The 24,733-nt window shown below is 36.3% G+C and overlaps 3 protein-coding genes across 4 annotated transcripts; 1 reads left to right on the top strand and 2 right to left on the bottom strand.

Moving 5' to 3' along the window:
• Positions 1 to 4,014: 4,014 nt before the first annotated feature.
• Positions 4,015 to 5,206, bottom strand: LOC125210824 (LOB domain-containing protein 41-like). The gene is made up of 2 exons (XM_048110422.1): positions 4,872 to 5,206; positions 4,015 to 4,790 (listed from the first exon to the last, which is right to left on the bottom strand). Exons 1-2 carry the CDS (start codon positions 5,059 to 5,061, stop codon positions 4,210 to 4,212), a joined length of 771 nt encoding a protein of 256 aa, XP_047966379.1. The 5' UTR covers positions 5,062 to 5,206; the 3' UTR covers positions 4,015 to 4,209.
• Positions 5,207 to 7,024: 1,818 nt separating this feature from the next.
• Positions 7,025 to 8,153, top strand: LOC125209646. The gene is made up of 3 exons (XM_048109234.1): positions 7,025 to 7,312; positions 7,393 to 7,743; positions 7,983 to 8,153. The coding sequence occupies exons 1-3, from the start codon at positions 7,025 to 7,027 to the stop codon at positions 8,151 to 8,153; spliced, it is 810 nt and encodes a 269-aa protein (XP_047965191.1).
• A 3,963-nt stretch (positions 8,154 to 12,116) lies between these two features.
• Positions 12,117 to 14,358, bottom strand: LOC125215339. Of its 2 annotated transcripts, none has more exons than XM_048116726.1 (3): positions 14,135 to 14,358; positions 13,985 to 14,048; positions 12,117 to 12,763 (listed from the first exon to the last, which is right to left on the bottom strand). In XM_048116726.1, the coding sequence occupies exons 1-3, from the start codon at positions 14,209 to 14,211 to the stop codon at positions 12,491 to 12,493; spliced, it is 414 nt and encodes a 137-aa protein (XP_047972683.1). In that variant the 5' UTR covers positions 14,212 to 14,358; the 3' UTR covers positions 12,117 to 12,490. The 2 variants fall into 2 exon arrangements, with proteins under 2 accessions (XP_047972683.1, XP_047972684.1); XM_048116727.1 differs by having other exon boundaries at positions 14,140 to 14,358.
• Positions 14,359 to 24,733: the final 10,375 nt, after the last annotated feature.

Genomic DNA, 24,733 nt, shown 5'->3' with positions numbered 1-24,733 from the left:
TGATCTCCGGAGTGCTTCAATATCCAAAACTCAACCCTTAGAGCGAAAGTTATGTTGTTCGGTGTGCGTTAAGTAGATGAGAATGCATAATGCAAATGCAAGAGATTGTAGAGTAATCTTGTGTAGACTACTTAGCGACTGTCAAGATGCCAGACAAGGCTAACATAAGCAAAGTCACTGGGAGGAAGATGGAGAAGAGAGCAGTGAGGGTGCCCCTTAAAGGAGGCAAGAGAGCCATTTCATCCTTTTTCTCCTCCAACTTGTTTCCTTTATCATCCTTTTTCTCCTCTTGGTCTTCTCTCTTTTCTCTATCATGTTTTTCTTTTTGTACTTCTTTTCTTTTACTCTTGCGGATTTTTTTTTGCATAGTGCTTAAGGTGTTGCTGAACCATTACCTTTCGACCCAGAACCAGAGGAATTGATTGAGGAAGTTAAGAAGCACGAACGAGATGACTCGGGTGAAGGAACCAGCAATGCAGTCAAGTGCCCAATTGGTCCCGGGCGACGGTGAGGTTTTCTTTTGATGACACCATATTGAAATTTTCCAATACCTCCCATACCAAAAACACAAGTTGATAATCCTATTTCTCCTCCATCCAAATCGGGCAACCCAAAAGTTGAAGATTCCACCATTATCTTTGGATAAGTAAACAAATGGAAATACTTCACTGCATTGTTTCAACAAGAACTTATATCAGTATACTCTGGTTTACTATCTGAATTATCGTCATAGATCAAGTACCTTGGTCAAAAATCAAAATGAGTACAGCATTATTTAACTGATTTAACTCAACTAATTTACATGTTTAATTAAATTATCTACAGCATAAGTGATAAAATCGCAGAGATGAAACATTACATAAAATTAGAACGAATACACATAAAAGCAGAGGTTTTGGCCTGACATAGCACAAATCAATTGCAGGTTGACATTTACATTAGAAGAATTTAAACCTTAGCCATGAAGAAATGCAATAGGCGAAGAATACCAAAACAGAGAGAAATAACTGCGGCATACCAGAGAGCTGAGTTGAGAATAACCCTAGTTTTGAGCCTTTAGAATTTACTATCCAGTTTTCAAAGTATTTAATCGGACTGGCTTGGATACCAACTAATTAGATTTTTCTTTTTGAGCTTTATGAAAAATACATTTTAGTATAAAAATAGCGATTAAGAAATCTAGTGTCTGTCCATTCCATGATGAGCCGATAATATTTAAAAAAACAAAATATTTTTCAAAAAAAATTATTGTAATGTTTTTAAGGCTGTGAAAAATATTTATTATATTAATATGATTTATAATTCGCAATTATCAAATTAATCTTTGATCTTAACGTAACAATAGTGTAACACATGTGCATTTCTTTTAATTTTACTTTATATTAATCAGATTTATATAAAGTAATATCTACGCTATATAAAATAAAACTAATTATACTTTAAAACTTTGTTACCCCTTAATGAATTTCTAAATGACCTCCAAGTTTCATAAGGATGAATTCCATGTTCTGTTATCAACTTATCATTGTTGGCGCAAAGATGTCTCTTTCCTATATTTTGGATTTTAGCGGATAGAGTTTTGTATCATGTGCCAACAATATAATTTTAGGTGTTTGATCTACAAGTTAAAGGCCCGAAAAATGACCACATCCTATCACATCAGCGTTCATCTCTCACCTGTATGTTCGCCCTCCCATCTCATGTCATGGTTCCGGCGGTGGTAGTGGTTTCCACGACTACTGTAACCTCCCGCTCAATTGAGTCTGCATTTTGCGAGAAGGTTAAAAGGCTGTGATTTTGATCATGAGTTTTCAAGTTTAGTTTGATTTTGTTTTTTTATGTCGATTGGAAGGCAGGGGGTTAAACTCTTTATTTATGGTCAGTAAAATTTAAATTTTATTCACTACCGTAATTTAGTTATGATTATAACTAACTGCTCCAAATGTAATCGTCTAATAATTTATAAAATATGGCTTGACTTCATTATAAAGTACTATTACCTAACTAGTTAATTATATCACCACTCTTATTTTTAATTATAATCAGTTAATTATATTAGTATCAATCTAATGTAATTCGTGAATGAGTTGGTTTGTTGTTAGCTGGAACTTATAATTGAATTGAATTATGTGATAAAAAATATCAATGGTACCCACACTCTGTTATAATATCGTTTGTAGCGTAAAAGAACGTATATCATATACAAATATCATTTCTGATACCCACATCGTATTTGTAAATATCGAATTCAGTATATTGTCTTGATTACTAAGTAGTACATTATTGACATCATCATTGATAACCATGTAGTACATTATACACGTAAGGGGGCGTCTAGTAGCTCTAGGGGTGGCAAAATGGGTAGCGGGTATCGGATAATTCCCATTTCGACCCGATACCTGGCGGGTATCGGGTACCCGCTACCCGACGATAACGGGAAACGGGGCGGGATTGGGTAGTGTATTTTAGAATTTTGCGGGTATACCCGTTAGTCCCGTTTATACCCGTCTTTGGAAATATGATGCATACGTACTCTGATAATATTTTGATTATTTTCACTTTTTCAAGAGAGATTAGAAATGACCTCATTTTAAATAGTTCACAATTGAAATTTTTGCATGAAGAATTGAAGATTGAAGAATAAATATAAAAAAAAAACAAAAAACTTAAATCATAGTGTAGCAAGTCAGCAAGATAACAACAATCCAAAATTCATTCACTTGTATAAAATTGCAATAGTAGATGACTTGCATAGATGATAATTACTAACGAAAACTTAAAGCATAAATGTAAAATTAGTTTTATGAACTCATATTTTTGGTTTGAAGCACTTTCTGCACAATTAAAGTTAAAAGCACCGATTTCGGGTCGGGTACGGATACCCGCAATGTCGGGTACGGGATACCCGACACGCGGGTAATCCCGTTTCGTTGCGGGGCGGGTATTGGGACTACAAATTTAGTCGAAATCGGGTACGGGTACCCGTCATGTCGGGTGCGGGTACCCGCGGGTTACCCGTTTCGCCACCCCTAAGTAGCTCTAATAATTTTTTACATGGCTTATGGTTAGTGGACTTTCATGATTTGATGGATAGAATAGTAGAGTATTTGGTTCAGCCCATGGTGTAAGTTTGGGCCTATTTCCATCGTTTGATTGAGGAGGAGAATGAAGGAAACAAAATTTGCTCAGACTAATTTACCCTCTCAAATCTCAATGTTGAAATGGAATTGTTCACATGAATCCAGGCCCTTCTATTAACAGAACTTTGTGTAAATTCATCTCCCCTCCACTCACCCGCCGTCGCACCCCTAAATCAAGTAATCAACACACACTCTCACTCACACATCTCTCTCTACAATCTGTATCTCAATTACTTAACCATGGCGAGATTGGGCGAAGGGGACAAGCGCTGGATCGTCGAAGACCGCACCAACCTCCACAATTGGCACTAGGCCGAAACCAATTGCATGGGACGAAATCATACATAAGTATTTTGTAAGAAATTATTAATTAAGTTAGTAATTAACTTAATCCAGTCAAAGTCCAATTAATATTCGTTGACCGTTAAATTTAACCCTTTCCATCCAATTCGGACCAAATGTGACCGATTTTTATTTGTTAAGGACCAAATAATTCAAAAGATAATGTTATGGACTAAAATTAAAAAATAATATGTTAAGGAACAAAAAGGACCTTTAGTCTAAATAAAAAGTTTTTAAAAATTGGAGTATATTTTTAAGAAATGACCCAAATTAGAAATAGTATTTTTAAGGTCTTTACATGTTATTTCTAAAATTTGAAAACATAAATTAGTCTCGACTACCTTGCCAATTATAGTGGAGTACTTGGTTTTTATTTGCTGAGAAATTATTTATTTATTGTATGTTATGGAATCACGGATTTTATTTTGGAATATTTCAGATTTTGAATTTTATACTATTTGTTATATAGTTGTGTGAGGTGGACTCCATTTTGAGTTGTGATTAATATGAGCAAGAAATAGAAGAACATAAATGGTGAAAAACATTTAATTTCATTGACCATCTTAATATCTGTTCCTTCCTATATATTTTTGTACAACCAAAACATTTATCAAGTATTTTGAGATGTTAAAAAGGAACAAAAAGAAAAAGAAAACGAGAAAACAAAGAATATATCAATGAAACTATTCATCTGAGCCGTCAAAACTGATCATCACCGTCAATCCCCTCACAAAGCTGAAAAATCAAGCCCCAGCTCCATTTTACAAAGCCCGGCTTCCCCAGCCGAGCCGTCAACAGCTTCACCACGCTTCCAACTCTTCGGCTTGACACAGCTCTTAATCGGCTCGAACCCAAGCGTCAGATCCAGCCCCATCCCATCCTCGCCCTCCGATTCCGAGCTGCGATCCGCCACCGGCTCGGGCGTCTCCGCCGAAGCCAAACTCTCCTCGCTCCGCCGGCTCGCCCTCTCCGCAGCCGGCTCAGACTGATGGCTCAGAGCCGACCCGTTCCCGCTCTCGTCGGGCGACCCGACCCGGCTCCGTCTGGCCCGCTTGCGGTTCCTGGCCCGGTGCAAGTCGTCCGACCCGGAGAGGGTGGTGACGTGGCGAATGTCGAAGGCCTTGAGCGGCGGCCCGTTTTTGGCCTCGGCGGCGTCGCTGGGCATCGGGGCGATGGGATCCCCCTTGAGCACCGCCTCCACCGCGGCCTGGCAGAGCTGCCAGCTGCCCGACCACATCAGCCCGACCGAGCCGTATATCGGGTTCACGATCCGCCCGCACGCCTCGTACAGCAAAGACCTAAACGTAGCTGCATAATTCGAAAATTGGGGGTTAGGTTAAGAAAATGGAATTGTTTGAATTAAATTGCAATTGGGGGAAGGGGGCGGACCAGGGCGGAGGTTGTCAGGGGCGGCATTGATGAGGTTCATGAGGCCGGCGCGGCCGTAGAATTTGGCGAGGAAGACGGTGGCGTTGGCTTGGGATTCGGGGCTTTTGATCCACTCCAAACAGGGCCTTATGCTGCAACTCTCGCTGCAGCCCTTGCGCAGCACTCGACAGCCGTTACAACTGAGTCTCATTTTGAATTAATTGAAAATAATGGAGATGATGGAGGTGGTTGAGTTAAATGTGGAGGAGTTAGTGTGTGTATATATATGTAATGATGTTTGTTGGGGAGTTTATTTAAAGGTGGGGAGTGGAAACAAGAAAGGGAAAACTAGGGTCGCTTGCAGTTGTTTGGAGCAGGAAAGAGAGTAGTGGTATTTGGTGAAAACCAGGTTGCCACATTCATGGAAATGGGAGGTGTACACTCATTTTCAAATTATTTATTATTGCTAATTGCTAATATAATGTCAATTCAATCCAATATTTTCAAACCTTTATCCACCAATTATAAAACTCAATTCCTTCCACCACCGCGTGCTCTTCACCGCCCCAGCTTATACTAGTAGTACTTCATAAATTTAAAATTACTATAGGATACGATTGGATTAGCATGTTCTTGGCTACGAGAGGATAGTAGATAACAAAAAAAAGTGAAAATAGCGATTTAACACTGTGATTATAAAATCTGGAACACGGCGATCTCTATCCGTTTACCATTGTTTTTTAAATAAAGTTAAAAGAGAAAATAAATTAATAGAAAAAATATGGAGTAAGTAAAAAAGAAAGATTAAAGTAGGTAAAATTTAATGTTTTATTTTAATTAAAAAAAGATTATTTAAATTACCAAAAATGCAAAAAAGCAAAGTAAGTAACATTTCACATACGAATCAAAATGAAAAAAGTGAACAATATTTCACTGACAAAGGGGTAATATATAAATACAACTCCTATTTTATAAACATGAGCTTTGGGAGTGATCATTTAATAAAACCCATTAGAATTTAGCTCAACGAGTAATATATACTTTATTCGTTCCATTAAATATGAAACATTTGAGAATCGATACGAAATTTTATGTAGTGTTGTTTTGTAAGTTAATGAAAAAAGAATAAAGTAAAAGATATGAAAAAATAGAAATAGAGTTATTTCTATTTTAGGAAACATTTCATCTTTAGTGGGACAGAGGGATAGAGTTTGAATGCGGATCAACAAATTATCACAACAGTACTAGAATTGAGGTTTGGAGGGCCTGTGTGACTCATGGTTCGGAGAATTGCTTGCACATTCTCCAGTGTTCGATCAAGACTAGTGATAACTATGTGGTCTTAGTTTGGGAATCTTGGTTTAAGATTCAAACCATCTCACATCAATGTGCAAATAATATATAGTGAGTTCGATCTCCTATCTATTAATATGAGACTATTGAGATATACTCCCTCCGTCCGTGAATAGGAGTTCCGTTTTTCCATTTTAGTCCATCCGCAAATAAGAGTCCTGGTTCATTTTTACCATAAATAGTAATAGGGTCCTACCTTCACCTAACTCATTTCACTCACATATCATTTAAAACTAATATATACAAGTGGGACCCTATTCCACTAACCTTTTTCCACCCACTTTTCTTAACATTTTCTTAAAACCCGTGCCGCCAAGGAATGAGACTCCTAATGGCGGACGGAGGGAGTATATCATAAAAATGAAACCGTGAAAGTTTAGCCAAAAGTGAATAATAACACATATTGATACTAGTATGAAGTTGTGTGGTTTCAATTCTAAATATAGTAGTATATAATTATGTTTTAATTCTTTGGAATTTAGAATAAGCGCACTCCAAATGGTGCCGGCTAAAAGTCGGCGTTTTTTCGCCGTCTATCGCCAAGTTATCGCCGACCAATGGGAGAGGTCGGCGATAATTCGGCGATTTTTCCTCCCGTTTTATCGCCAACCGGCGAAAAATCGCCGAATTATCGCCGACCACTGTGGGCGATAATTCGGCGATAAATATATTTTTTGTTTTTTTTTTTTTAATTTCCCCCCTATAAATACACACCTTCTCTTCATTCTCTCCCCATCCTCATCCCTTTTCTCTCTTCATTTTCTCCTCATCCTCATCCCTTTTCTCTCTTCATTTATTTTCTATCTCTCCATCTATATTTAATGAATTCTGAATCGTCTTCTCATTCTCGGTCCGACGAGGAGATATCTCATTCTTCTTCCGAAGAGGAGGTACCTCCCGCTCCCACCGGATGGGATGTCGCGGGTTTCGCCAACAACCCAGTCAACAACTATATCTCCCGTTTCATACAAAGCGAGCTTGCTCGAATGCAGCAGCCACCCCAACGGCCAATCCGCAGGCGGCGCCGATACATCCCCCGCGGCCACACTGGTGGGCACGATCGGCTGTTCGCCGATTATTTTGCCGAGGAACCACGTTATCCGGCAGATGTATTTCGTCGCCGATCTCAGAATGCGCCGCTCCCTCTTCCTGCGCATTGTTAATGCGCTTGTCCGCGCGTTACCCCTAGTTCCGGCTCCAGCGAGACGCCACAGGGAAGCCCGGTCTATCGCCCCTGCAGAAATGCACTGTTGCCATCCGACAATTGGCATATGGAGGGTCCGCCGACATGTTCGATGAGTATCTGCAATGCGGTGAGACGACTGGCAACGAGTGCCTGGAGAATTTTTGTCAGGGCGTGCGAGAGATATTTGGGGAGCACTACCTTCGCTCGCCGGACGCAGCTGACTGCCAGTTTGGCTGGATTGGCACTGGAGGAGCCACGGTTTTCCGGGGATACTCGGCAGCATTAACTGTATGCACTGGCAGTGGAAGAACTGCCCAACCGCGTGGCGAGGCCAGTTCACTACCGGCTACAAAGGTACGCATCCCACCATCATTCTTGAAGCCGTTGCCGACCAACGACTTTGGATTTGGCATGCTTATTTTGGTATAGCCGGGTCGAACAACGACCTAAATGTTCTCAATTCCTCGCCCCTTTTCAACGAGCGGGTCAACGGGTTAGGCCCTTCCATCGAATTCACGGCCAATGGCAATGTGCATAACATGGGGTACTACCTGGCTGACGGCATCTATCCGCAATGGCCCGTGTTTTTGAAGACGATCAGATGCCCAATCGGAGATAGTAGAAAGTATTTTGCCCGAGCGCAAGAGTCTGCGCGCAAGGATGTGGAGAGGGCGTTTGGGGTGCTCCAATCGCGATTTGCACTGGTAAAGGGCCCGACGCGCTTTTTCTACCAGGGGGATATTGCCGACATCATGTATGCGTGAATCATCATGCATAACATGATCATCGATGATGAACACGAAGGCGTCCTCAACGTCACCAACGACACCAGTGTTGCATCATCGAGTCACGGTGTCTCAACCGAGTCCGAGTCCGCCCGCCGGGGTGTACCGTACAACGAACATGAACGGTTCAAGGCATTCATGGACATACACCAGAAGGAGGCCCATCGAGCACTACAACACGATATGATCGAAGAATTGTGGGCAAATAGAAACCGCGCCCACCGCCCTTGAATTTTTTTACTTTGAATTTTTTTTTCCATTCCTGTACTATTTTTTTTTATTAATTTTCGTCGTTGTAATGTTTACCCGTGTTTAATACAACGAACTTTATTACTATTATTTGTTTTGTCTTATAAATTAAATTAGCTAGCTTTATTATATACAAAAATAAAACAATTAAATTAGTGATGATGTAAAAATGAAATGTTGAGTTAGGGAGAAATAAGGGAGAAACCGTTGGAGCGGTTGACTAAAAGTTGGCTAAAAACTAGAGATAAATTATAGTACTGATGTGGCGCTGATGTAAGGGAGGTTTTAGGAAAACTGGGGACAACGCTCTGATATGCATTTACACGTCTTCACGAAAATTTACAAACAAGCCGGTGGAATCCTTTTTTTTAAGTTCATGGTTTAAGAAGTGGTATTGCATAGAATTGGAAATGGTCGTAGAATTGGACGTGGTTCATTGCTAATAGACATAGAATAGGTGAAGGTCGCAAAAACATTATTGACATGACTTGTCGAATAGATCACGTAATCTATTAAAAAATTAAACATAGAATCATTGGACTTGATGATTTTTCTCAGCCTGCCAAAATTAATTACTAGTGTTGATTTTGTAAATATAAAAATTTAAATAGATTTACTAACGTAACAAAGTGCAACTGAAACGTTGGTTAATTATTTGGGTCACGGAGGTTTTACATTATACTTCACCACATTGGTGAACAAAACCTAATTTAATCATGAAACTGATAAAATATGAGAGAAAAATTAAATAAAGTGAGTAAAGTAGAAAAAATATAAATATAATAAGCAAGAAAAATATAAAAATTATAAATTGTGATTACTTTTTTTTATTTCTAGTATGAAATTAATTTTGGTAGGCATATAAAATTTAAAAGTTAGGGATTATTTTTGTAATCATGTACTACGCTTTCTTTTTTTTTAATTTAACATATAAAAAATATCAATTGTTTTTAGAAAAATTCTCTTTTATACTAATATAAAATAGATTTCCCATTCTAAGGTCATCGCCAACCATTTACGCCAAACTCAAACCTATTTTTGAGTATACGTCACACCAAAAAGTAGTTTAACTCCAATCATTTACACCATCTTTTAGTTTACACCATTTTTTAGTATTTGTCTAACAAAATTTTGGAGTAAACACCATATTTGGTGTTATTCTATTGAAAATTCCAAAAATAAGTTTGAGTTTGGTATACGATTGGAGAAATTATCTATACCAAAAATGAGTCTTGGTATACGATTGGAGATGGTCTAATACTCAAAATAATTTTTTTTTAAATTCTGTCATCCTAGGATAGAGAGATGTAGTAATATAAAAAAGGTCGTAGTTGAAGTGTGAATTGTGAGTAAATCTATTGGTTATGGGAAAAGCAGACGTGTCGGTAGAAGGAAGAGTGGCGCGTGGAAGGCACAAGGAGGTGTCAGAGTGCGGTCGAATCGCCACATATCGTGGAGAAAGTGGGGCCCAACTCCACATACTCCTGGTTTTCTGGAAAACCGCTCACTCCCCAAAACCGGCGGCTCAGTACCTGGTTTCTGGTATAAGGTCTGTGGGCGGACGCGGACTCGCTCAACTCAACCCGCTCGTGCTTATCCCTTAACCATAACTTTTCTCATTTACTACTTAATTCACATTATTTTTCAATCTTCCAACTTTTTCCTACGGATTTTCCTCGACCAGTGGGCTTTCTTGTTCATTGTTTGCCCCTTTCACCTTCCTTGACTAATATACCCTCTTTCTTCGTAGTTGAGGCGGAACTTTTCGGCACGAAATTTTAGAAATGAATATTGAGTATGTTAAATAAATAAATAAAAAAGTAAGAGAAAGAATAAAGTATAAAGTGAATAAAGTAGATAGAGTAAAGTAAGAAAGAGAAAAAAGTTACTGTATATAGAAATGACTCAACTATGAAGAAACTTTCCGAAATGGAAAAATGACTCAACTATGAAGAAACGGAGGGAGTAATCTTTTTTAATAATTAAAATATTATTCCATTCTATTTACGGATTTATAATTTGGTTGGAGAAAGGATTAGTTATTAATGTTTATTTCAGTAGTAATATGGACAAATGTAATGACTAATTTTCTGAAGAGAGAATATGTTCAAAACCGTGTGGTGTGTGTTCCCACTGCACATAGAAGTAGAATAATATGTTAATGGCTTGAAACATAACTAAATTGTTAAAAAAAAATACTAATAATAAGAATGAAGGGCATTTTTCGATTGAAAATCAGAGAAAAAGATTGCGTGGTAATTTATGATACAGATGCTAATTTCTTATTAATTCGGCCAGTCAAGACTCAAGATAAATGTATGTAATTTCACCTAACTTTGTGGGATTATCTTCAGAATAATTTAACCACATTTAGAGAGGAATAATTTCCGCAAAATTTGGGACCAAATTAGCTATACCGACAGAGGCTTCAAATTTATGGTTTAAATATTAACAATTTTTAAAATGCATGATAAATTTATAGTACTAACAAATTTCTACCTTTTTTCACTTGGCTACCATTTGTTACAAATAGCTATTGGAGTTCGCCACAAATTGAATTACACATCAAATTATTGTTCAGCCGTTGGATTATGTTTGAAAATGGGATGTTCAAACTTTAAACAAGCAAATTGACTGGAAAAAATCAATTTCAGTGGAACGAAAGGCCATCTTCTTGTATAGTAATGCAGAAAGAAAAATTAAAAAATGTAAAATTTTGGTGGATGATTATAATTATTCGATTTAATTATGATGCTTATTGTGTTTTGGTGTGTTGATCGAGAATCTAATCTAATGAAATAATAGCAAGTTGGCGGACAATGACTCGTCCTTGCGTGGAATAATATTGCAATCCAATGATAACTTCGTCTTCTATTCTTTAAAATTTTCAATTTCGTACAAAAGCATACGTGGCAATGGCCCATGCGCCATTATGTTCATATGCTCTACTATAAAATAAGTATGACTTCAGATCCACTTATTTAGACATACTTCTTGTATTTTAGACCCCTTAGAAAGGCTGGGGGATAAGATACCTAACTTTTTTAGGATATCCGTATTTGAATACTCCCTTCGTTTCTTCATAGTTGAGGCGGAACTTTTTGTCACAAAGTTTTAGAAATGAATGTTGGGTGTGTGAAATAAATAGATAAAAAAATAAGAGAGAAAAAGGTAGAGATAATAAAGTATAAAATTATAAAGTAGAGAGAATAAAGTAAGAGAGAGTAAAGTAAGAAAGAGGAAAAAGTTACCATATAAAGAAACAACTCAACTATGAATAAACTTTCCGAAATGGTAAAATGACTCAATTATAAAAAAACGGAGGGAGTATAATCCATTCATCTAATCATTTGAATCTGTCACACCTGATCCTTTTCGTATGAGATTCACTAAAATAGTGTTTAACCACATGGTGTAACCATATCAGATAGAAAGAAGAAAAAAGGTGCAAAATATATTCACCCACTTAATTCACTAAAATAGTGTTTACACTTTAACCCTGTAAAATAATACTCCAATCAACTTAATTGGAATATAGCACTAAATATTTTGGTAATTTTAATTTCCCTAAAAAGAAAACAAGAAAAGGCGCTACATTTTGGCAAAATAATACTGGGCCAAGAGCAGTGCAATATTGGGCTGCTAAAGTATACTCCAAACCTCAAAGCAGGGCATAATAAATTCACAGATATGTACAGAGGGCAACATAGCTTCATATCTCATTTCTTCTGTCAAGAACAAAATTATTTCCAACTATTTGACATGATATTTTCCATACTTACAAAAAAAGCACTCTTTACAAAGCATCTCCCGCATAAACGGAAGGAACTCCCAATCGATATTTCCTCCATAAACAAACACAAAAAAAAGAATGGCATAAACTCAACTTCCTCCCCAGCTTCAATTTTCCGGACTTATTGCTTTTGGTCAGCTGAACATGGGTTACTCCTCAAGATCACCTAAATTTATTATTAAGCTACCCTAATCTAGAATATAACAGCCTAAGTTTTTTATATCTTCACTCCCTTGCAAGTGGTTCTCTCTCTCTAAGTTTTTACATGCAAAATTTATAGTATGCTATGCCATGCACTAGTAGTAACACGGGATTGACAATCAAAACCTTCAACTCTTACCGCTGCTTGTTTGTGTCCAAACTTCACTCTAGAATGGGATGGTGGAAGAGAAGCTGAATCGGAAGGGGAGGAAGCTGAGGGGCTGTGCTTTTGAACCCTGAAATGGGCATCTTGTGCTAGAGGGTTTTGAGCTCTGCATGGAGGAGAGCCAAAGAAAAATGGGGGAGATGATGATACAGTTGTAAACCCTTCACCTTGGAAGCCCTCCTGTTGAACAAGATAAAAGGGTTCAATATTTTGGCTTATCACATTATAATGTTATAGCATGCAGCGCTTGCACCTTATGATGTCAAAATCCGAAAGAAATGACAGGATAACTTTTCACAAAGATAATATCATGTTATTCAAAATCAGATCTAGTTTTGTACTTCTAATGATGACTGCAAGATGAGAAGTAGAGCTATTGCTTTGCAGCACCAACAAACAAATTCTCCAACTTCTCCATCTGGATATTATTAGTAGGAGGCTTTAACTAAAGATATTTTGTGTGATGTAAATTGATTCCTATCTAGTAAGCTAGAAGACAGAATAAACTTGCAAATATCAGCAATCAGTATTTGCAACTATAAACTCCTAAAGATGAAGTCAAAAGCATGGAAGATCGCAACTGACGTTCTGAGAAATTTTTGGCTGAACTTGTCACACTACATGCTTGTAACATTAAATCTCCCTAATAGGATGGTTAACAGCACTGATAATAATAATAGTGCACCATTATTTTGCCGAATAAGAAACCTGGTGTAACCGTGGGATGATTTGATTGTATACCGTTAACAAGGTTAACCAAATTATTCTTTTACGTCATCAAGCCTCGTCGTAGAAAAGGCACTTAACGCAGAGACTTTAGGAGCGAAGCAGCACGATTTACTGGAATATACAGATAGTACCAAATGTAATATCTGATGAGCAACAAAACACATAACTTATAGAGAGGCATTGCCAATGAAAGGGGGAGAACAGAGAGAAAACTAATCCCTACTTCTACTGTTCCACAAAATGATTAATCAACAGATCAAAAACACCAAAGCTACACAGTGTAGATAGACAATCCGCAATATGTATTTGACTAATAAGGCTAAAGCAGTATGTCAGGTATCCAATTCGGAAACAATGAGGGATATTTGTAGGAAGAGAGTTAAATGGCAAAATCCATTGGCCGCTGAAAGGAAAATGGGAAAAACTAAGCTACATGGAAGGATTTAGGCGAAGAATCTGAGATTAACTAACACAATGAACTCATGGTGTGAGAATAAAACGTGATAACATTCAGAATCATAATTTTCAATCAATAATCGACCTCGTGCAAAGAAAAAAATATCAATTAATTCAGAAAATAACCATAAAATATAACCACTTCTTTAAATTAACAAATTATTAAACTATTGTATCAGCAAATAACGGGAAAATTAGAAGGAAGACAAAAACTACCTTACAAAGGGTTAAATCTAGCAATTCAGCGCCGGCTCTCGAATCAAACGCCTCAGCACCATTACTGCTCCATCAGAAAACAAGTGAAAAATGAATGCATTTCCTCTGTTTAAGAAAATAATCTCCTCTCGGAAAAAGAGAAGGGCGAACCTTACCGCAAGTGACATCTCAAGGGCAGCACGGAATTGCCGAAATTGGAGGCGCCGGCGCGACGAGGCTTGGGACATACAACCCGCCCCGTAGCTATTAGGTTTTCGTAACAATCCATTATCGTCAATTTTGTGACATGTGATGAATTTTATGAAGATAACTGAATTTCGTGAAATTCAAAGGAGTATATTTTTGGAGAGAGAGAGTGAGAGAAATGAGGCGAGTGGCTGGTTCTACGAGGATGGAGGAAGACGAGTGATTATATAGGGAGGACAGTATTGGAATTATATCCAAGCCCAGGGGCTTAGTTGGAATTACCGTTACATAGATTTTATGTATGCTACTGAATATTCTGATGATGCCACTTTTGGAGATTTTTTCTTTATCCACATCGATATTTTCTGCATTTATCTAATTACGATTAAAGCTAAATACATTTATTAAGTGTGACAAATAGAATGTTTTTTTTCATGTGATTCAAATTCATATCCATGTGGACATCTGCAAATATGAAGGTTGTTAGTAAAGTTGTTTAATTACAGTCTATAATAGGACACAATCCACTCAAAATTGTTATGATATGTTTTTGTTCCCAAAAAATTAATTTAGTTTTGAAAGAAAATTCATTAATCACAACATTCATTAACTGGAAGAGGTGAAATTCTCGAATATTAACTCCAAGTCGCAAATAGCGGGTTTATGTCGCAAAGTGAAGGAGATGTATCCCTCAAATATTGCTCGGGAAATTAATATTGAGTCATTTTCACAAAAGAAAGCTTAATTATTCCACTGGTACTTCAACTAATTAGATAAATTGGTACTGGACTCATATTCCATTAATCCATTTACAATATCTTTTTCATATATGATATTTATTTTCTTGCATGGTAAGTTAGGGTATTTATTTTCTTGCATGACAAGCTAGGATCCTAGAATTATAAATACAACATCTCTTAATTATCATTTAATCTTGCAACAAATCCTAACTAAACAAACCGTCTCCCTCTGCTCGATGAATTTCCCACGACGGAGAAAATTACCTCGCCGATCACTGATCTTCGAACACTGATCACTCGATAGGGTCATACTCGTATCATAAATGGCCAAAAGTTTAACTAACTATTTTGTCTCAATTCCAACTCCTTGTAAATTATTAATAATAGATTGCTGCAATTAATAATACAGTATGCAGTGGCGGAACCAGAAATTTAAGTAAGCCGAGGCTGAATTTTTTATAAAAATAATACTCCCTTTGTTCCTAAATAGATAATATTGAAACATACATATTTTAATGCACAATAGGTACTAAAGTAAGAAAAAGATATAAAGAAAAAGTGATTGAAATATTGTCAGTGGAGAATGAAACTCACCTTATTATAGAAAAAAAAAATCCATAACTAGAATCGGCCTATTTCAAGAATGATAAATATGGTCTATTTTTTTAAAAAAATCCTTAACTAGAATCAGCTTATTTCAATAATGACAAATATGATCTACTCTTAAAAAACAAAGGAATAATATTTAATTTAATATGTAATAATTTTACAATCTTTTATCCCAATTCTCAAATTCACACCATCATAAATCACTAAATACAACTCAAGTTTCGAACTATCTCATTTCAAAATCAATATATTAAATTATAATCTATAAATTTGAATTCACTATCATAATTTTTAAATGTGCAATTTTAATTGAATAAATAAATATAGTATTGAGCCTCGTCTAAATAATAAAAACTAAATTTAACTGGAAATATTAGCAAATGTTTAATTAAATTTTACCGTCTCTAAGTGATTGATCATAATTACTTTTAAAAGTGCATAGTATTTTGCATAAACGATTGATCATCTAATTGATTTTAAAAAGTGCATATTTAGACATATTTAATTTTCTGATTTCAGTGTTACTTATATGAAATTCTAAGCATTAAGTTGTTAAATTCTATGAAAATTTTATCCCAAATTAGAATATTTTTCAATTTGTTGTACTCTTAATGTTCATTGTTTGATCACCTTGTTTATACTAATTATTATCTATTCTGATCATTTTTTCCAGTGAAATACTGAGTACAAATAAATTAGCCTCTGAACATAGAAATGCGTGCTAGAATCTACTTTCATAGCCTTTTATCAATTTTCCTACCTTCTTTTTTAATATTCCAGTCACATCCCCTGTCTTCTTCCAAAATACACATTTCTTTCCAGAAACCAGACTCGAACTATTTGGGGGTGGGGCGGCCACGGCGGAGTTATAGGATCCGGCGCCGGCAAGCCCCCGCTGGCCGGGGCTTGGCCTACGCTGGCTCCGCCGCTGACAGTATGAGTTATGAATTTTGTACTAGGGCTGACATATTTGACGTGGATCCTTGTAATTAAAGATCCATTTCCCAAGGATTTACCCAATTGTGATGTTTGATCTAGGTATTTTTTTTTGTGAGAATTGATTTTCTATTTTATCAATAAAAACAACCCAACAAGAAATAAGGAAACTAAGATGAACGAAGAAGGAAATAACATTGGATAGGATGGAAATTGGAATACATAGTCATTGATGAAGCAAGCTTAAGCACTTACAACATAGCCAACAATGTATTCATGGCTAGATCTTCAAGGAAACCACAAACCTCGAAGCATACCTCTACTTGATCCATGCTTGAACTAGCAATTGATGGAAATCACTTGAACTAGCAATTGATGGGAAAAGCAACCTAGAAAACTAGGAATTGGATATGAAACCCTCTTCAAGAGGAACAAATCTCTCAATCATCTAATTTCAAGTCTAACTATGAAAAATGAGGAAAAATACTATTTAAAGCTTGGGTGGCCCGTTGGGCCAGAATGGGGTCCGAAAATGACACCGGCCGCGTGGAACTTGTCTGCACTGCGCGCCTTTCATAAAACGGCCATAACTCCCTCCACCGGACTCCGATTGGGGCGTGCAAGGTACTCACGCGAAGCTCTTTCGAAGACGAAGACATTGGTAGTAATTTCAGAGCTTTTGGACTTCATATCAATAGTTAGAATACTGATTGAATCCAGCTGCAGGTACAAGCTTAGATGCACGGCTTCCATGATCATATCAATATTCCTTAGAGCATCCACAATGGATGCCCTAGTGAGAGCTCTATTGGTTGCCACATCAGCATGTCCCTTCTTTCTGCAATGGCGGGGCTCTATCAATTAAACTCAATTTGCTTTTAATTTTTAATATTATTTTTTTAATTTTATTTTTAATTACTAAAATACCAAAATATATTATAGTAAACACCAAAAATGCAAAAAAAAAAAAAAACTACATTACTTAATTAAAAAAAATCTACATTACTTAATTAAAAAAAAACTACAATATCATATTTCGCTAGAAAAAAAATACATTACTAAACATCGGCATATCGTCGTCGACACCATGGGGGTTTGGGAATAGACTCAGATCCATTCTTCAAAGTGTGAACATGAGAAAAGAGAAGATAAAGTGGGTAGAGTAGAGAGTATTGGTGTGTGAAGAGTGAATTTGGTTTAATTAGGGTTTAAAGAATTAAAAAAGAAAAATTAAAATGCGAAAACTGAAGAGATCGGGCTCGGGCGTGGGGCTGCAATGGATGCCCGATCGGGCGCGAGATCGGGACGACCGATCTTTTGGTCACGCGGCTCGGCTCGGGCGCTTGCAGTGGATGCCCGAACCCGATCTCGGGCGATCGGGCGTGAGATCGGACATCCACTGTGGATGCTCTTAATATTAAGACCTTAAACACTACTCTGTTCACAAACTCCTGAACAGTTTTACACTATTCAATCGTTTTTAATTTTTTAATTTTTTATTTATCAATTTCAATTAAATTAATTTAAGAACAAATAAAAATATTAAAATTTCACTAAAAGACCAAAACATATATCATTGAACAAATAAAAAGTTACATTATCAAAAAATATTACATTATCTCACCATGACATCGCCCCAGATTCAATGGTATTACTCAACCACCTAAATATGAGACCACTAGAGCTTAAATATGATATTGCTTGAACATTGGCTTCAATATTTTTATATCTAAGTTGGTTGAATATTTGGTGTATATAGAATGGAAAAGATGGTGATTTACTACCCCGGTGAAGAAAAAATTTAATGGTACTGCATAAATAAGAAACAATTTCATGGTACTGCATAAATGTTTACTAATGAAGCTAGATTTCAGCTAAATCCTTGCAAGTTCACTTTTTCTTCTTTCTTCTTTTGTCTTTCTTCTTTTCTATCTTCATTATGTGGTTTTTATTTTTAATATACACAGAAAGCATGTCTCAAGTTCATCTGAAATAATATTGTACTCAAAGCATGTCTCAAGCCCTTACTTCTTGTATACATATACATAATTTTGTTTTGATTTACATGAGTTTTAAATGGTGGATGATCTCGTCGGGGATGATGTCGTCGGATTTAGGAGATGTTGGTGACGTGGGCAAACTAAGAAATATTTTATTTTCATGCTTTTCAACTTGTACCAATTTTATCCATATTTATATGTCTTCTTTATTTATTATAGAATTTCTCTATTCCATACGCATCTAAATTTTCTCTCTAAAAATCTAGATATTTCAATACCTAATTCTAGATTACTCCACGTTATATCTAGAACATACTTATAATGTTTGGCGGGACTTACATGGAAGTATGGGGGTGCACTGGAACCCCAATAATTTGATATTCAACTTTATATAATGTTTATACTCCATCTAATATAACGGTGCCTAGTATAGTTGGTTTCCACATCAAGCTTATATCCTTGTGATTTGGGGTCCCCAACTACAGATAAATACTTTTCTCTCATTTTTAAAATTCACATATTGTGGATTTTTAATTTTCCCATACCGACTCGACTTATTTTAACACAAGAAATACCCGCAAGTGTACGAGATTAGTGTAGCAATTAGCAAGGAAGAGTATCGTATCCCACATTTCTAAAATTCACATTTTATGGATTTTCAATTTTCTCATACTGACTGAACTTATTTTAACACAAGGAATACCCGCAAGTGTGCGGGGCTAGTGTAGCAATTAGCAAACAAGAGTATCGTATCCCACAAAGACAAAATCGTATCAACTTAAGTACCACGAACAAACAATCGAAAATGATTTGGTTTTGTTCTAACACTAGTAAAAACATATAATAAGTATAAGGAATCAAAAGTAACAAAAGAGAATTTAACACAAGAGAAAAGTATCTGATAAGGCTAATTTCATGCATCGGTTATGTGATGAAAAGTCACATTTTTACTGGGTCTAACACAAGTTTTAAGCCAGGTGTGTGAAGGAATCGCTAAGTCCAGGAAAAGCTGAGGGTAACGAAGACTATTCACACCCTGCTGGACCCACTTCCACGCCTATATAAAGAGGAGCATGCAGCACACGAAACATACATGATTTTGCTCTCAGCTCACACACTCACACACACTTGGGAAAATGGGGATTCTGGGGTAGTTAGAGGTTTTTCTTCGGGAGAAAGTCAGTGGTAACACCGTCCTCACGAAGGGCGAAGATACAATTATTTACATTCAGTTTTTGTGCTGTTATTCCGTCGAACTTCAACGTTTCTGAAGTCAATTGGTTGTTGCTACATACTGTTATCTATGCATTTAGTTTACGTCATGATGGTGTTTATTTTGTGTTGATTCACGTTGATTCTGTGTTTTTGTGGTTTTATTTCAGAAGTTGAATGTTATTCTCTGTTTTAGATGTTTCTGTGCTTGATCTGGGAAATAGGTTGTGAATCTGTGCTGTTGTTTGTGATCTGTGGTTGATCGGCGAATCTGTAGCTATGGGTATAATTTTGGACGGAGTTTGTTTCGGATGCTTGGATCCGGAGTGGATTTAGCATCCGAAGTGTGGATCTGAACAGGGGAAACCAAGTAGTGCATGGATTTTGAACTTTCTGCTTTCTTTTTACTTTACTTCGTCTAGTAGCCATAGATCTGCTTTAGTTTTAATTGTTCTTCGATTTTGTTGCTTAAATTTATGTTGCTTCGTTCGAATTACGTTCTCACTCTGTTTTACTGGATGTTTCATGCCAATTGTTGGAGAAGATGATGTCGTTGTCAGTTAGTACTTTAGTAAGTTGTTTCCCAACATTTCATCCGTATTTCACCTTTTCAGTAAATGGTCCCCATCGTCAGTTGCCTTCTCAGGTCTAGGTAAATTTAGGAAGTAGTTCTTTCGATCCAGTTGTTAGAATAGCATATCTCAATTACCAAGTCTAGTTAATTTCCTCAACCCAAATTGCGTGGCAGCAGCCAACCCAAAAATAGTTCCCGAGTCTTTGAACGCGTTTCTTTGCGCATTCATCTCTGTGGGATCGATCCCTACTTCCCTGTGCTAATTTTAGTATACGTGGTTGAGGGTTTTGAAGAGGTATTCTGTGTGTCCGACGACCGAGATCTTCCAACGATCCGTGAGTTCCTAGACCCTGTGATCTAGTGGATTCGCTGGACCCAGGAGGCTTGATATTCCTTACTGTACACAGTCTAGTCCAGAGTCACACACACATCACTTCAGTATCACAAAGAGAAAAGTAGAGTCTTGGATCCAACTACAATGGAAACGTTGTGCAATTAATCCAACAACTTCGATTATCCATTTAGGATTACTAAGAAAGTAGCTATCTAGGTTGAGCCATCTCTCGAGTGCACTCATCACGTTGATTAACCTTTAATATTGAAGTCTCCTTCTAATATGTATAGATTAACTCCAAAGAACAAAGGACCCAAGCCCTCACAAAAGATCTCCTCTCTCGAGTGCAGATTATCTAAGTGATGTTCATTCTTTTATCATCCCTAGAAAGGTATCTCTCGATTACTACTATCTAGGTAAACAAACTCAATTAGTAGCTAAACAATTGAATTAATATAGCACAAGAATGAACAAAGAAACCACAAGAGCTAAGCAATCTAAAGAAGTTAATGAATTAATCGCAAACGTCTATTGTAGTTTTTACCAAAACTCCACAATAGGTTTTGCTACTCATGTTATTCATGAAAACCAAAAAAATAAAAGCAAACTAGATACTCCCGTGGAATGATTCTAAGGAATGGAAACTTCAATCTTCCAATTTGTAGTCTTCAATATTCAAATCTCTTTTCCAAAGTGTTCTTGGGAGTGTGTGAGAGTGTGGTAGGCGGTAGGTTGTAGAGTCATGAAATCTAGATCCCCTTTTCTCTTTTTATTATTCAAAAATCGTGTTTCAACAAAATTAATTTGCCAAAACACCACACCCGGTTGAGTCATTTTTCGACCATCTCCTGAAACTTCAACACTGTTTCATTCCTACCCAGTCGGTTGGATTTATAGGGTAAATATCCACCCGGTCGGGTGAAGCTTCCTGAGGTCTCTCTGTTGTCCCTTTGCACCCACAACCTTGTTTTGTCTTCTTTTTTCATATGTTTTTCCTAACACACTCAACAAACACATAAGTTTCCAAAAGATAGAATAATTGGCTAAACATAGATAATTTCGAGTGATAAACTCGACATTTAGCACCTCAAAACACCAATTACACCGGTTAAAACATGAGTTTGTCACATTACTAGACACAGTTTTCCTCATTGCTACCTCATATACTTACATTAGCGCATTTTGTGAAATTTCATTTTTTTTTTAAATTCTCCTATTAGTATTTGTTTATTTTTTTGCATTAGTAATTTTATATTATTAACTTTTGTTGCTTTCTCATTTATATATTCTTTATAATCTAAGAATAAAAAATAATTATTTGTTAGGATTGGTATACTGAAAAGCATATTTTGAGCATGTTGCACGGATAGAATTGCTTGTATATAATAACTCTACAATCCACTTTTAACTCAAGGCGAGAAGAAGTAATTTTATCGCGTTGGTGTTTGCTTGTGCATTTATAAGATGTTTCTCTAACATTTAAATGTATAAAAAGCAAATAAGTCTAATTCTTCTACATAGTAGACTGGTCGTGAACGATGTTCACAGAAGGTGACGCAGTCGATTCTTTGTAGAAGAGAAATAGAATTTCACAACCTAAATAGGCTTTGGCTACCTATCGTGAAAGGTTGCAGTGTCAGTCCGCATGTTTCCTTACCTTAGGAAATAAACGACACCGGTGTGGGACACTGGTGTGGTATAGCACTGAAGGATCTAACAGTTGAGATAAGTCTTTCTTGCTATTTACTAAAAGACGAGGTCTCGGTGATTGTTATTTCTTAATCATTGTTGATATAACATTGAGCATACGGTATTGATTATGCACTACTTTGATTTATCAAATGGTGCTGATTTTTCGCAATCCAATAATCCTGATATCTTGGGTAGTGGTGATAATGTCTAGAGGTGCTAGTATTGTTATTGCAATGAATTGTGTGCTGGGTGAGTCCAGTTTGATAATATCCTCAAGAGGTGTTCAAAAAAGGTTTTATTATTCAGAAACTCGGGCGGTTGGAATTAACTCCAGAATAATAAATAAGATTTAGAACTAGACAACTCTTGGAAAAAGATATTAATTAATTAAAGTCAAATAGCAGACTTAAAGTAATTAATAAATATTTATATCTTAAACACGGGAAATAATAAATTAAAGAGGTAAAGCCCGAATTACTCGTAATTTGGGATTGGACGGGCAATCAATATTATTATACTATAGTGGATGATTATAATATTTTGTTCGGACTTGTATTAAATTGTGGCTCAATTTAATTAGTAAAAGTCCAGCAGGTTTGGTCCAAGTCCAACCTCCATGGATCCTTAATCTGGACCATCATAACTCTATATAAAGGAGACTAAATAGAATACTAATTTAATGAATTTTTATCATTAATTTCGTGCTCTCTCTCTCCAGAGCAGACGGAATTTTCCATTCCCTTCTGGTGGGAATTATGTCTTCTGTTTAGTCAAGTCCTTTTGATTCCAACAAGTTTTGTTCACCCAAAGGTCAGAATCTGAGTTCGGGATACAGATTAGAAGATTCGTGGTTGATTACGAAGAACATCACGTGGAGAAGGCGCAAGCAATCGACGATTCTTTGGAGAATCAGATCGGTAACCCTAGACCGTAGAATATCATGAATTAGGTTTTAATTCCTTTTACATGAATTATTTGTGTTCTTGAATGCAATTTGATTGTTTAACATGTAGATAATTAATCTCATAATCGGTCAAATAGATCTGTAGATTTGATTTATTTGTTTATGCATGTCTTTCGCTGTGCAAGGGGCACCAAACCCCAACATTATTTAGCTCCATAAATATTATATCATACTCCTATATAATAATAGTAAATTTATTTTAAAGTTATATTTTTATTTTAAAAAATTATTACTGTATTTAATTACTTCGACACAGACCCTATTAATGTATTTATGTTTAACTTATACTCCATCTGTTCCACAAGAATATGCATTCTTTCATTTTTAGTCCGATCCTGCAAGAATATGCATTTTTTAATTTTGAAAAGTCTTTTCTCTCTAATGAGGTGAGATTTAATTTCCACTAACAATACTTTAGTTAGTTTTTCTCTCTACCTCTCTCTTACCTTATCAATTTTACGTTAAAACTCGTGTCGAACCCAAAGTGCATATTCTTTGGGGATGAAGGAAGTATCCGCATCCCTGTCTCTTATCCGTCTCTTAACCGTCTCATCTCTTCACTATTCATGAGCCCCACTGTACTTTTCACCTCATCTCTTAACTAAGAGACAACACCTGCATCCCTCCATCTCTTAATCATCTCATCCCTTAACTATTCATTCAATTTCATTTTTTATTTTTATTTCCAACAAATTCAATTAATATTTCATTAAAATATTAAATTAATACTAATAATTCATTAAATCATTAAAACCCACAAAAATTACAACATCCGAAAATACGAAAAATACATAATTGAAATCCTATGAAGTATTTTTAATTTTAATTTTAATTTTTTAATTTTCAATTTTATTACAATATTGAAAAATACAAAAATTAAAAATTACAATATTTTAATTTAATTTATTTTTGAATTTTTCTGATTTAAAAAAAGAACAAAAAAAAATATTTTAAACGGATATAAACGACGCCCACTCTCAGGCCGGCAAGTGAGCGTCACGCACGAACCGGAGCACGCCACGTCGCCAAGGCGCGTGGCGAGCTGTCTCGAGGCCGGCCTCTTCCGCGCGCGACACGCTTCGAGATGTCCCGTCTCGTCGAGACGAGATGGAGGCCGCATCGCCGTCTCGATGCGGTCTCGTCTCGAAGAGACGAGATAGAGCCCGCATCGAGACGCGATGCGGATGCTCTTAATCTCTCAAATTATTTATTGTATCGTAAAGGAAGGCTAAGGCCATCCACAACGCTATCTCTTATCAATCTTTTAACCCCCTCATTTCTTTACTATTCATGGGTCCCACTGTACTTTTCACTTCATCTCTTAACTAAGAGACAACACCTATATCCCTCCATCTCTTAACCATCTCATCTCTTAACTATTCATTCAATTTCATTTTTTATTTTTATTTTCAACAAATCCAATTAATAAAAAACATACTTCATTAAATAAAATAAAATTACAATTTAAAATCCTAAAAATATAAAAAACACATAACTTAAAA

The sequence above is a fragment of the Salvia hispanica genome, chromosome 3 (assembly GCF_023119035.1).
Source record: "Salvia hispanica cultivar TCC Black 2014 chromosome 3, UniMelb_Shisp_WGS_1.0, whole genome shotgun sequence".
NCBI classification, from domain to species: domain Eukaryota; kingdom Viridiplantae; phylum Streptophyta; class Magnoliopsida; order Lamiales; family Lamiaceae; genus Salvia; species Salvia hispanica.
This window is presented reverse-complemented; position numbering and strand designations above follow the sequence as displayed.